The sequence below is a fragment of the Hyla sarda genome, chromosome 4 (genome assembly GCF_029499605.1).
Source record: "Hyla sarda isolate aHylSar1 chromosome 4, aHylSar1.hap1, whole genome shotgun sequence".
Lineage (NCBI taxonomy): Eukaryota > Metazoa > Chordata > Amphibia > Anura > Hylidae > Hyla > Hyla sarda.
Window position 1 is genome coordinate 39,805,006 of NC_079192.1, and position 14,153 is coordinate 39,819,158.

At 40.6% G+C, this 14,153-nt stretch overlaps 1 protein-coding gene across 6 annotated transcripts in view; it reads right to left on the reverse strand.

The window, feature by feature from the left end:
• Positions 1 to 803: 803 nt before the first annotated feature.
• COL5A3 (collagen type V alpha 3 chain) overlaps positions 804 to 14,153 on the reverse strand; it is a 213,826-nt gene continuing 200,476 nt past the window's right edge. For all 6 annotated transcript variants that reach the window (XM_056570607.1, XM_056570606.1, XM_056570605.1 and 3 more), the window contains 9 exons: positions 13,349 to 13,456; positions 12,975 to 13,028; positions 12,718 to 12,753; positions 12,176 to 12,229; positions 11,740 to 11,995; positions 11,456 to 11,568; positions 7,272 to 7,340; positions 6,635 to 6,868; positions 804 to 5,140 (listed from right to left, as the gene is read on the reverse strand). In XM_056570607.1, coding sequence (XP_056426582.1) covers positions 4,994 to 5,140; positions 6,635 to 6,868; positions 7,272 to 7,340; positions 11,456 to 11,568; positions 11,740 to 11,995; positions 12,176 to 12,229; positions 12,718 to 12,753; positions 12,975 to 13,028; positions 13,349 to 13,456 — 1,071 coding nt within the window. In that variant the 3' untranslated portion in view covers positions 804 to 4,993. The remainder of the gene's footprint in view (positions 5,141 to 6,634; positions 6,869 to 7,271; positions 7,341 to 11,455; positions 11,569 to 11,739; positions 11,996 to 12,175; positions 12,230 to 12,717; positions 12,754 to 12,974; positions 13,029 to 13,348; positions 13,457 to 14,153) is intronic.

Sequence of the window (14,153 nt, forward strand, 5' to 3'; positions counted from 1 at the left end):
GAAGCACAAGAAAGCTCACAGTTTGCTAAAGACAAGCAGACTAAGAACATGGATTACTGGGACCATGTCCTGTGGTAGGATGATACCAAGATAAGCCTATATAGCTCAGATGATGTTAAGTGTGTGTGAGTGCTGCTGGCACTGGGGAGCTACATTGAGGGAACCATGAATGCCAACATGTACTGTGACATACTGAAGCAGAGCATGACCCCTCCCTTCAGTCTATTCCCACATGACCCCAAACACCTCCAAGACCATCACTGCCTTGCTAAAGAAGCTGAGGGTAAAGGTGATGGACTGGCCAACCATCTCTAGACCTAAACCCTATTGAGCATCATCAAACGGAAGGTGGGTAAGTGCATAGTCTAAAACATCCACCAGCTCCATGATGTCATCATGGAGGAGGGAAGAGGATTCTAATGACAACCTTTGAAGCTCTGGTGAACTCCATGCCTAAGAGGCCTAAGGCAGTGTTGTCAATATTCTGTGTGGCCACCATAATTTACCACTTTCGGCCCCTAAATGTATGTTATGTCTGGATGATAATATATTTTTTGGGATTAAGTTTCTACAATATCTACAAGTTTGACGTTGGCATCAGAAAAGCTTAAAAAAAAAAAAGTTTTGCTTTCCTTTCTTCTTTTTTTTTGTTTGTTTGTTTTGTTTAAAATTTCAACAGTGGGTTGAAGTACCTGTCCACTCGGACACCCACCATATCCTTGAGTTTGGCGCCAATCTTGATTGTGTAACAGAGTCTTTTCCTTGCAATGTAACAATGGTCACACATTAGCAGTCATAAGATCTTAATTTAAAGTATTTTTTTATTCTTATAATACAGATTTGGTATAATCGTTCTAGCACCATATAAAACGTTTGTTTTACTTTATAAAAAATAAACAACCAAATATATATTTTTTGCATTTTGGTCAGTAATTAGTAGCAACATATTGAATCACGGAACAAGGTAAAACAGTGGTCTGTGGTCTATTCAATAAGAGGCTGCAGAGCCAATCACAGTACTAGCTTTCAGGATCATGTGACCTAGCGACAATTCATTCAACACCTGTATCCGCGTAAAGGGAAATTATCACTATTTTGATCTAACTAGTTCACTTTTTTGCTTAAATAAGCACAGTAGTTCAAATTTCAGTTCTGAATACCTATAAAAAGTATTATGTTGATGTTAAGTCAACCATGCACAGCCCGATTTTTTTTCGATTAGGTGGGTTAAGGGGATATCTAGGTCTGTAAACTATCACAGCTTGGTATACCACATAGAAGATATCTTTCCTTCTGTCAGTGCTGTTGTGACTTCTGCCTTTATATGGCCACCAATAATTATGAGTTTCCATCCCTTGGACTAGTGTATCCCCATTGCGGTCCCAGTTTCTGTAGGACACGGCTTTTTTCATACAGATCTGAGAATTTTGGCAACAAAGATAAGTCCTCCTTTGGAGAGATTAGTTATGAGGTAAATTATCATTAGGTCTTCTTAAAAAAAACTTACTTCTGTTTTCCATATACAATACTGGTTTGTAAAAGTCAACTACGCACAGCCTGTTTTTTTCAGGTAGATATGGTAAGGAGATATATCTTGGCCTCTGAACAGTTAGAAGTGGTCGATATACCACATAACACAAAGGTCCCCAACACAGTTGTCAAGGCCACCAACAGTCCAGGATTAGAATTTTTGCCTGTCCTTTTCCAATGGAGTACCTGAAAAAAACTAGAATAATAAGTACTGGGTTGGGGACCTCTACATATCTTAGGAAGTGTGACTGTTCTTGAGACTTTTGTCCCTATATAACCATCGAGAGGTATGAGCTTCCATGATTGGGGGCATTTGCATATTTCACAACTGTCCCAATTTTTGAAGGACAGTACTTTTCTGGTTGCAGGAGAGATTACTCTCTTGGGGCAACAGTGATAAGTCGTCCATTTAAGAGAAGTACAGCTATAAGGTACGGTTTTGTCATTAAGTCATTTTTAAGGAAGTCTATAGCTAAAGCTCCCATTTCATACAGACTATGTTTTCAAGGTTCGGTACTCATTGGTCTTCTTCGAGTGACCTAAGATTTCGGAAAACAATGTTTTGTGGTCACCAGTTGGCCGATATGAAAACCCAAAACTTCCTAATCCTGGTCACAAGTATAAAGTCAGTATGGTTCAAATTTTTGTTTTCCTGAAATCTAGAACAAAATGCCATAGTCTGTAATTTAGTCCTAGATGTCTTCTTATAATGAATTATTTAGCTACAGTTTTTCTCCATAAGGGTTGGGTCACACACAGCGCATTTTCAGCGTATTTAAAGCTGCAGATGGGCTGCTGGCAGTCACAGAGCGACTGCAGAGCGAGCTCCCTGCTGCAGTCACTCTGTGACTGCCAACAGCGTATCCACAGCTTCGAATATGCTGCGAATGTGCTGTGTGTGACCCTACCGTAAAGCTAGAATATAGGTTTCTACATGAGCACCATTGAGGGAGACAGAACTCAACAGTAAAATGTTGCTTGTCTATAGGTTCCATCTCTCCATTTTGTTACATATATTGCATTTGTTAACATACCGCTTCATAAATAAAATCTGATAAAAGAATGGATAACCATCATTGCCCATCGCAGTCACTATTTTATGGGCCACACAAAAAATATTTTGTAACATAAAGCCAACAAGTGAATCGAAACAAGGGATACCACCGAGGTGGACACCTTGGCCTGAAGTCACCATGTCTGAAATTTGATAGGGGACATCTTTATGAATACTGCTTATGCGTAAAGTGGTTTCTGCTATGTTAAGGTAAAAGTTAGGTAAAGTTTTGACTTTTCTCCAGCACTGAAAAACCCAATCCTGGTCCCTCCATCAATAGTGTGTATTGTGTACGTGCTAACATTTTCACCAGGTTTGTTGCTAGTAGTAATAACAATCAAATCATTACTAAACAGATAAGTAAATACATGCAATTTTAATACATAAAATATTAGGCAAAGAAAGACCTAATCCTCTTCAATTTAGTAAATTTTTTAAAATCTTTGGACATTTTGTATTCCATTGTGGTGCCCAACATTAACATTTGAGGTTGTGTTGTCTTGCTTGTTTACTTCACTCCAAAAAGCTTTCAATTCTAACTCAACATTCTGTATTCATGGCCTGTAGGCAAGCCCTATTTGAGACATAATACAATATTGTTAGACAATAAAACCTCTGTGAGACTACCACCTCTAAAATGGACTTCTGGAGATTGGTCTTCTCAGGGAAGAGGCCCCATATACATAGGAAACAGGAAAGATGGTCCAGTGTATGGGGTGGTATTTTCAAAGATTTGGTCTTATGGAGATGTAAAATTTTTACCAGTATTACCAGGCCTACCCTTAACCAAACAAGAAGATCCTCCCTACATTTTGAGAACCTAAAGACCCCTAAGATGGTCCAATGTATGGGGTGGTATTTTCAAAGATGTCATCTTTTGGAGATGTTACATTTATAGATGACTTTCGAGTAAAATTGGAGCATTACCAGGCCTAAACTTAACCAAACAAGAAGGTCCTCTCTACAGATTGAGCACCTAAAGACCTCCAAGATGGTCCAGTGTATGGGGTGGTATTTTTAAAGATGTCATCTTTTGGAGATGTTACATTTTCAAATTACTTTTGACTAAAATTGAAGCATTACCAGGCCTAACCTTCACCAAACAACAAGATTCTCTACAGATTGAGCACCTAAAGACCCCTAAGATGGTCCAGTGTATGGGGTGGTATTTTTAAAGATGTCATCTTTTGCAGATGTAACATTTTCAAATTACTTTTGACTAAAATTGGAGTATTACCAGGCCTAACCTTAACCAAACAAGAAGGCCCTCTCTACAGATTGAGCACCTAAAGACCCCTTTTGTGCAAATTGGTTAAGAAGGTGATAGGTAACGTTGCTAACTTTATGTACCAAATTACTCTGCGTACCAAAGCAAACTTTGTCAACCTTGAAGGAACACAATACTGTCGGAGGGTAGTTCAGAAGTCAAGATCAAAGAGACTATTTGAAGAGAGTCCTTGGACCTATCTAGCATCACATTACATTGAAGAACTATCGTATTCGGCTGAAAGACTATATTTCGAGGATGACTAGATATCTAAATTTGATCATGAAGGTCAGAGAGGATTAGGCAAGTATAACGTAAGAATTCATTAGAGTTGTCTATACCAGTAGGGAACAGTATGAAGAAATTAAATATTTTTTTCCTTTACCTCAATACACAGAGCCCATCTTTAAAGATTAATATGGAGTTCAAAAACTATACACAAAAATATACAGTACATTTACGTCAATAATGTTAGTGACACCGGTTCCTCGCATGGTGAGTCTTGAGGTAGATGTCACTAACCTATTAACCTTCTGCAGATTTGGGGTATCAGATTAGATATACAATGCGTGTTAAAGGTTATAACATAACATTCTCATGGTCAGGCCGGAAGGAGGCAGTATTCAGTGTATGACTGATGATGACTGAAGATTAGATCACTTTTATTGCAGTGAGTTCTATGACTGGGGCATCAAAAGGAACATCCTGATTGGATGATTATGCTCCAGTGCAAAACCAGGAGTGCTTCATATATTCGGGGAGGAATAATCCCGTAAAGTGAGCGGAAGTGATCACTTATACCAAACATGACCGCAGTACTGTACAGTGACCACTGTGCTGCAGACTTCTTCCACTTTTAAATATGGTGGCATATAGTTCATCCAGGTCTTCAGAGCATGAATTATCCCCGTATTTGTTGTACTGTGACCCTACAAGGGTGACCCTCACTGGAAACACACATCTAGAATCCCCTGCAGTTAACAAATCAAAAATATATAACAAAAAAATAAACAAAACCACATGGATGAATCTTTGTCATTGATGACCAAAGGAAGTTTCTTAGTTCGTCGGCCATGAAACTCAGGTTATCCTTATTCTGTAAGAGCAGAATGGTTTGGTAGTCTTTCATTTGGGTTTTTTCTTTAGCCGTTGAAGCAGACTGGACCCAGCTCAAAGCCAAACTTCTGACTGCTTTCTCCAAAGTCGTTGACGGCAACGTCCCTGAGGGGTAGATGTTCCACCTTGTAGGTGTTGATCTCAAGCACCGTTCGCTCGACACCCTTACGATACTGCAACAAGAAGGGAGACCACAAGATACGATCACTGTTGACTGTATTGTCTGTTGTCATTATTACCTTTAAAGGGGTACTCCAGTGGAAAAACATGTTTAATCAACTAGTGCCACAATTTGTAAATTTCTTCTATTTAAACATATTAATCTTTCCAGTACTTATCAGCTTATTTATACTACAGTGGAAGTTTTCTTTCTGAATTTCTTTTTTGTCTGACCACAGTGCTCTCTGCTGACACCTCTGTCCATGTCAGGGACTGTCCAGAGCAGGAACAAATGCCCATTGCAAACCTTTCCTGCTCTGGACAGTTCCTGATATGGACAGAGGTGTCAGCAGAGAGCACTGTGGTCAGACAGAAAAGGAATTCAAAAAGAAAAGAACTTCCTCTGTAGTATACAGCAGCTGATAAGTACTGGAAGGAGTAATATTTTTACAATATTATCTCTACAAGACAACCAATATAAGTCTATGGAGGGGGAAAGAAGGGAGCTCTGCCCACCAGCTCTGGGAGAACTGCAAATTATAGAGGAAGCCTGCAAAGCAAAAATCTGCTGAAAAATACATTTTACCAAGAAGAATAGCATGGTTTTCAGCAAAAAAAAAAAAATTTTTTTTTTTTAATGTTTTGTTTTTTTATTAGATAATTCTGTGATATTACAACTTTTCTTTTGCTGCCAAGGTTATAATATAAATAGCTTGACACAGAGAATGTTGATGACCGATAGCTGGTAATTGGGATTAGTCATAGTAGCATAGTTTGTAAGGCTGAAAAAAGATCGATGTCTATCCAGTTCTTATTATTACCCTGCAGTGTTGATCCAGAGGAACGCAAAAAAAAAAACACATTAAAGGGGTACTCCGCTGGCCAACACTTAGTTCCGAATGCTGTGCGTGTTCTGTGGGGGTCGGCCACGCCCTCTCGTGATGTAAGAGACATGCATTGAGTGGGCATGGCCTGACACCATGAGGGGGCGTGGCAAACCCCTGTAGGGTGCGCACAGCATTCAGAACATTAGTTCCGAATGCAGCCGGAAGGCTGGCCAGTGGAGTACCCCTTTAAGGGAAAAAAATAGTTTTCAACTATAAACCTTTTGAACTCTTATAGTAAGTTCTCCTTTACAACTTCATCAGGTGGATCATTCCATAGAGTTCAACAGAAAGTTTTATAGTCTCACAGGTCTTACAGTAAAGAATCAGCTGTCTGGCGGAGTGTTTAATAGTCTCCCTGCTCTTACAGTAAAGAATCCCCTCCTATTTTGATATAGAAAGTTTTTTTTCTCTTGATATAGAAGATTTCTCCTTGTTATAGATACAGTTCTGTTTATAATTAGATCATGGGAGAGGTCTTTGTATTGTGCCGTGATATATTTATGCAAAGTTTTTAGACTGCCCCTTTTTTTCTAAACTAAATAACCATAATTTGCATAGCAACAAAGATTTTAAGTAGTTCCCCCCCCCCCCCCCCTTTGTATTTTGGCTTTCCATACTTACTTGACACCCATCATGTAGCGCTCTTATCTGTGGTGTACGGCTGTGGGAGAGTGTCTCCTCGTTGTCTGCCCTCAACTTTAGCGACCTGTCGTGGTTTCCCTTTGACATATCAAACCATCCTATGGATTGCTGACAATTATAAGTGAAGTTTTGACGGCCTACGGCACTCAGTAGTTTCAGGAACGTCATCTGCACCACGTGGACGGGATTACCATCAGCATCGACGTACTGGAACTGTGGAAATTTTATGAAACCAAAGTGTGATAAAAATATTGTACTTAAAAAAGGTTACTGTTATAACAAAGAACTTTTGACATGTTTGTACTGGGTCTTGCTGCGATCCACTGTGATAGTCAGCTATAAGATGTGAGCAGCAGCTCCCTGGCTGGCCGGAAGATTTTACCTTTTTCTGTACAAGTGTCCATAGACTTGTATAGAGAAAAGGTCAGGTTTGATTGACAGCCGTGCCCTAAAGTTTGCTTGCTCAGTTTATAACTAGCGATCACAATCTAAAATTTTGACATGTCTGGGCAACATGTCAGAAGCTCTTTCTGATGATAGTAACTATATGGTATGTATAATATAACTTTTTGAATAATAACTATGTGACAAAAAAGATGGAGTAGAAATGTGTTACCTTCTTTCCTCTTTTAAAAGTGCTGTACCAATCCCCTGGGGTTTCCTTGCTCCACGCTGCAACTTTAACCTGGTGAGAAAATAATGGTTTTGTTTGTTGGGTTCGTAGTATGTTGAGACTAGAGATGAGCAAATTTTTGAAAAATTCAATTCTGCTGATTCGCCGAATCTTCCTTAAAAATTTGTTTTGGTGGCGGCACTTGGGGTGTAAAAACCCTCGGGCAGAATATAGAATATTTGACACAGTCCTGACCTCAGTATCTGAGGAAAGGGATTTAGGAATAATTATTTCAGAAGACTTAAAGCGTACCTGTCAGATCCAACAAAAAAACATTTTTTTATATATCACTCCGTACCTAATCCTGACCATCTAATTTTTATGTGTCTCGCACCTTTATTTATTTTCTTTATTACACTTTTAATTTACCTCACTAGTCTGAATTCCTCTCACTGTGCAGGTCTCCGCCCCCTCCCTCAGTATGCTGTCTGCTCACATCTCCCCTAGCATTAGCAAAACTACAACTCCCAGCTTGTCCTCACTGACAGTAGCGGGGCACAAGCTGACAGTGGGAGGATTTTTCCTCCAGCTGTGAGCCCTGCGCTCACAGCTGTCAATCAAGAAAGTGTGTCCATGACATAGGTGATGACGCATGGACACAGCAGGACTAGTATGTGTCCAAGCAGGCGGGCGCGGGGGCGGGGGCTGGGGGGGGCTTGTGGGGGCAGTTGTTTGTCTGGCTTTTTCAGTATGAAATACTGAAAATTTTCTATTGAAAGCAAGTGTAAAACCTATTGGTTATACATGCTTTACAACATATCAAAGGTTTTTGTATCTGACAGTGCCCATTTAAAGGTAGAAAGACAATGTAATAGAGCAGCAGGAAACGCTAGCAGAAATGCTAGGATGTTTAGGGAGAGGTATAAACAGTAGAAAAAGAGAAGTGCTCATGCCGCTATACAGAACACTGGTGAGACCTTACTTGGAGTATTGTGCACAGTACTGGAGGCCATAGGATGTCTCTGCCTCCATCTCCACTGCATACTGCAACGGTGTGTCTGGGTCCTCTGTCTCACCTTCCTCATAACCCTCTACCTCCTCTGGCTGCTACTGCTTCTCCTCTTCTGTCAGATGACTAGAAAATCCACCCATTTAGTGAAACCTAAACTTTGCTCCACTGTGCCCCTCTCCCTCCGCCTCCAGTTCTGCCCCCACAGGGCTCATGTAGCCGTGAGATGTAGGCGCTACGTCCCCAGTGCCCTGACCAGCCATTGTTTCCAACACGTGTTGTAGGAAATGAAGCAGTGGAATGAGGTCGTTCATCCCGTAATCCTGGCGACTGACTAATAATGTCGCTTCCCTAAGGGGCCTGAGTAAATGGCAGGTGTCATGTATTTATAGCAAATCATTTGATTGCTAATACTGTTCAGTGCTATGCATAGGGCATAGCACTGATCAGTGTTATCTGCGATCTTCTGCTCGGGTTTGCTCGATCTCCAACCAGAGCAGAAGAAGGCGGCGGAGGCAGGTGAGGGGACCTCGGTCTGCCATGTTAGCTGATCTGATCCCCACGGGCGTGCCGCGGGCCATCAGATCAGCATAAAATGTAGCCGTGCAGCCGTAGATGCCATGATCTGTATTGATCACGGCATCTGAGGGGTCAATGGCAGACATCTGCGCGATCACAGATGTCGGCCATTACCGGCGGATCCTTGACTGCTATCAGCAACCGGGACCTGCCGCACATGACCCGATCATCACTCCAATGCTCGCGGTCATGTACAAGACGTATTTGTCTACAACACCAGCAGGTGTGTACTTTTGCCTGGCCTTTCACAGTAACTAGGCCATTAAGTCTGTAACAGGAACAAAATGGTACACCACCTATGAATGCACAGGTTACACTTAATAGAGGACAATTCACTCCACTAATCAACCAGTATTATGCAATAATAGCAGGTCATTATGGCTTTTAGTGCTCTGCTCACCCTAACTGGCAGGCTACTATTAGCTTTTCAGTTGTTGTACACACCAGTGCTGCAGCACACAGTTGCTGTGTACTACACCCAGAATTGTACTTTCTCTCTGAATCTCTCTCCTTTCCCTATCAGTGCTTCTAGGCTGGATTTGGGCTTGAGGTGAATCGCTGCTGTAAAAATGCTTTTCTGGGCAACATACTGTCTCTGTCCCTCTCTCTCTGTAATTGAACACTGATATTAGTGGCCACAAGATGGCTGCCGATTATATAGGGCTGTGACATCACAGGGGTGGCGCACTGTTGATAGGCTGCATGCTGCATGTGATTCAGGGTCATCCCGCCTACCCTTGTTCCCGCCTTCTCAGCATTCCTTGCCCCATGTCCTGACATGTGGAGCCACCATCTTAGATGCCCTGGAGCCTGGACTGCACTAAATGGAGTTTAATGAAGCGATTTGTGCGATCGAATTACGTCGATATTCGAATTTGTTGCAAATTTTTTCAGATTCGATTCGCTCATCCCTAGTTGAGACCATAACATTTTCAATAAAACAACACTATAATAATATGAACAATAAAGTTCTAATTTAGGATATTTAACACTTTTTGTCACATATTTAACTCTTACAGTACAACATTTTTTCATCACGCCATTACATCCCACCATTGCTGTGTCAAAAGGACCTAGTAATACAACCTGGAATAAAGGTTCAGTACATGTCAGGGGGTAGGTGTCAGATAGCGGGGTGTCCTAGCATCTTCTGTGCGGCGCCCTGGCGCTCTGTATGAATGATCCTGTGGCGACCACGGCACAAAGTGGTGGTCAACACGCACCCCCCATATATCTCTATGGAAGAGCTGGAGATACATGAATGCTGTATCTCCGGCTCTCCCATAGAGATATAGGGAGAGTGTCCCGATCAGCTTATTAGACGACAGGAGGGTCCTCACCTGCCTCCTGGGGCGATCTGCTCCATGCCTGCTCAGTAGGTTGGAGCAGCAGAGTGCCGATAACACTGATCTATGCTATGGCATAGCAGTGATCAGTGTATGCAATCATAAGATTTCATGGTATAGTCCCCTGTGGGGACTAAAAAAAAAAAAAAAAGTAAAAAGTGTTAAATAAAAAAAAGAGAATACATGTGAATAAGCCCTCCCCCCCCTAATAAAAGTTTGAATCACCTCCTTTTTCCTATTTTTTTAAATAAAATAATGTAATTTAAAAAAAATCATAGGTGGTGCCAACGCGTGCGTAAATGTCTGAACTATTAAAATATAAGGTTAGCTAAACCGCACGGTCGAGGGCGTACATGTGAAAAAATACCAAAATCCAAAATTGTCAATTGTGATCAAAAAGTCCCATCAAAACAAAAATGGTACGGATAAAAACTAAAGACCACGGCGCAAAAAATTAGCTCTCATACCGCCCCATACGTGGAAAAATAAAAAAAAGTTATAGGAGTCAGAAGATGACAATTTTGAACATACTAATTTTGGTGCATGTAGTAGTAGTAAAGTGGTAAAATAAATAAAACCTACATAAATTGGGTATCCTTGTGACCATATGGACCTACAGAATAAAGATAATATGTAATTTTTACTGAAAAGTGCACTGTGTAGAAATAGAAGCCCTAAAAAGTAGCAAAATTGTGTTTTTTTGTTTGTTTGTTTGTTCTTTTCATTTCACCCCACAAATAACCTTTTTTTGTTTCGCAGCAGATTATGTTGTAAAATATGTTGTAATGTCAATACAAAGTACAATTGGTGACGCAAAAAAAAAGACAAGCCATTATATGGGTCTGTAGGTGCAAGATTGGACACGTTATGATTTTTAGAAGGTGAGGAGGAAAAAACGAAAGTGCATAAAAACGAAAAAACGAAAGCACGGAGATTGTTTTGAGTTCTTAAGGTGAAAATGGGCTGAGTCCTTAAGGGGTTAAGAGAATGTGGCGGGACGTCACAGCTACAAGCCAGACAGATCAGCTGATGCTCTATGGCTAATAATGTGTAATATTAGTTATAATTCTATAGTTGCAACTTTCTATTATGCTTTATTATACTTTTTGACACAGCGTACTCAGACTGTTTATTTTGCTGGACAATCCCCTTTAACATTTCAGGTTTATCTTAAAACCTAAGTTTTACCAATACATACAGTGTATAATAGTCTCATTGGAGGTGGAAGATGTTTTTTTGGGGGTTATACTGACCGACTCAAACTTTTTGTCAGGGTGCAGGCAAGTCTCTCCACCAGCTGTAAAATTGCAGAAGACCTTGAAGGCATCTCTATTACAACCTTGGTTTGGATCAATCCAGTATTCACCTAAGATGACAAAAATAAGGTACATTTTAGAATTGCTGTTTTTTTTTCTCTTACCTTTACTACAACTCAAAACAACTTCCCTTATAATTCGCCTTTTCATCATATAAGCCAATCTATTTTTCCTCCCAACCTTCTAATCTCTATTACTGGAAAGTATTTGGTGTTACTCACCGTCCTTGTATTCGGGATGACACATCTGAAGCTCTTTGCATGTTCTTCCCGGGCTGTCTTTGGTTCCCACTGGCCACCTCATCTGCTCCACCTCCACTTTCAGGGATCCTAGGGTGGCATAAACCTCTTCCATGCCATCAGACATATAGTCTGTGAGTCCCTCATCTGCCTGTGCACCATCAGAGTGACGTCTTCTCTTTCTTGTGCCTTCATATGTTTCATATGGGAGGGGCTGTATGGTTTGTGCTGGACGTCCCTGTTATGGACAATATGATGGAGATTACCATTACTTCCAATGAGTTATTAGCAGTGTAACAATTTTTTTCTATGTAAAAAATAAAACTGCCATGTTATGGTTTTTACTTTTAGACTTGTATGGCTTCAAATCTGTATATATCAGACTGCTAAAGTTAGAAAGAGGATACACATCACTTACTGGTGGGCCTGGTGGGCCAGCAGTTCCGGGGTCTCCTCTCATACCTATTGGTCCCTATAGAAGGAAAACATCAATTAGCAATAGTCACAAGAGTCACCATTCTACCAACTAACTCGAGAACGCCTTGCCACACCAGTGTCATTGTATTTACCTGGTAACAACAGGTGAGCATATACTTTAGAGGCAACTGCTGGGGGGGGGACGATAAGTAGAGGAGGGGTCTAGACTAGGCTACTGTGATTTTGTTTTTTATTTTGTCTGTGTGAACCTTTACACGACTTCTCCCTTTGAGTTGCATCAAGATGATCAAAGTCAGCACTCTTTGCCCGTATAAGGGAAGGTAATACTGTAGGGGCCTTTACCAGAAGAGTTTATGGCATCAGAAGGGGTCCTCATTCACATATAGATATATATATATAGATATATGTAACCTGGGGCCCCTTTGGTCAATGTTATGTCTACAGTATATTGATTGGCAGCAACCTCAAATGGAATTGATCAAAAAATATAAGAAATCAGATCTTCACCACTTTAAAACTTACCGGGGCACCTTTGGATCCCTTTTGCCCTGCAGATCCCTGTAAAACAATTCAAGAGTTACACATATAATTACACCTTTTATAAGCTCTGTTTAAACTGGCTTCCCATGGACTCATTAGGTAATGGAAGCAATAAGGCTTTGCCGTTTCTGTCCTATGACAAATGCGACAATGACCAATTTGACCCCAATAGGTAAAAGGATCTGTTAGGGTTCTGTTAGGATTTTACGCATTAACAAAGACACTGAAAAAGTACTTACCGAAAGGCCACTTGGTCCCGGAGGTCCATTTGGTCCAGCATTACCCACTGTACCCTAAACAGAAGACATTCTTTTAATATCTCTATTTTATATTTGAGTAAAAAACTAGGTAATATTATCATCAAGTATAGGCTCATTCACATCTGTGTTGTGATTCTAGTCAGGGAGCTCCATTGGCAGAATTTGTACAAACATCAGGAGTTGAGTGGAGAAAACATTACTGCAAGACAACGGACACCAGATGACCCCATTCAAAGTTAATGGGACCCAATGGGACCTGTTAGTGTCCATTTTGCAATTAACCATTTAATTATGTGGTTTATCTCTAGAAAAAAAAACTCCTACGAAGATGTGAACTTAGCCTTAATACTTACTGGATCTCCCTTTGGTCCTTGTACACCTTGGATTCCAGCTGGTCCTCTGTCTCCTTTCTCTCCCATTTCTCCTGGAGGTCCTATTAGTCCAATAAGTCCAGCATGACCCTGGAGGAATTAAACCACATAAGGGGTTAATTGTTTTATAAACTTATTGTCAAATACCTTATTAAAGAATTCTTAGTTAATCGAGTGAGGAGTGTCCTATGTTAAGGAAAATTAACTTTTTGCCACAATGGACAGAGACAATGGACTTTTTTGCTCTGGAGGACCCGGTTTATTCTTCTATTACATGACCAATGGGCATTGTTAAATATTTAATTTCCCCTTTGGTGGGGCCTAGGAACTTGCTGATAGGTTGCTTACTAGTGTTGGAACCGGTGCAGACGACCACGGAGGAATCAACTTACCATCTTGGGACACTTATAAGGCCATGTTTACATCTAATTTTGGGTCTACATCACAGGAATACACAAGAATACTGTCACATAGGACAAATCAATATAGACTAAGCAGGTTCTCCCTTTTTTCTGTGTGTCCGAACCTCAACAGGATGCAATAAATTCACTGCATTGGTGATTGTTCTGGAGATTGTGTATGTGTTTGTTGAACTATAGTCATAGTGGACCAAATGACATAATCGTCCAAACATAGTCTACTAGTAATTGTTTTTGGCCAATTTCACAAGTCAAAAGCCTAAGGCTATGCTTTTGAGTCCTTCCACCTCCCCCCCCCCCCCCCCATGTGTATAAGAAATAGATTGAAAGTAGTCACTAGTCGATTACTTTCAGTCCATTTATATTAA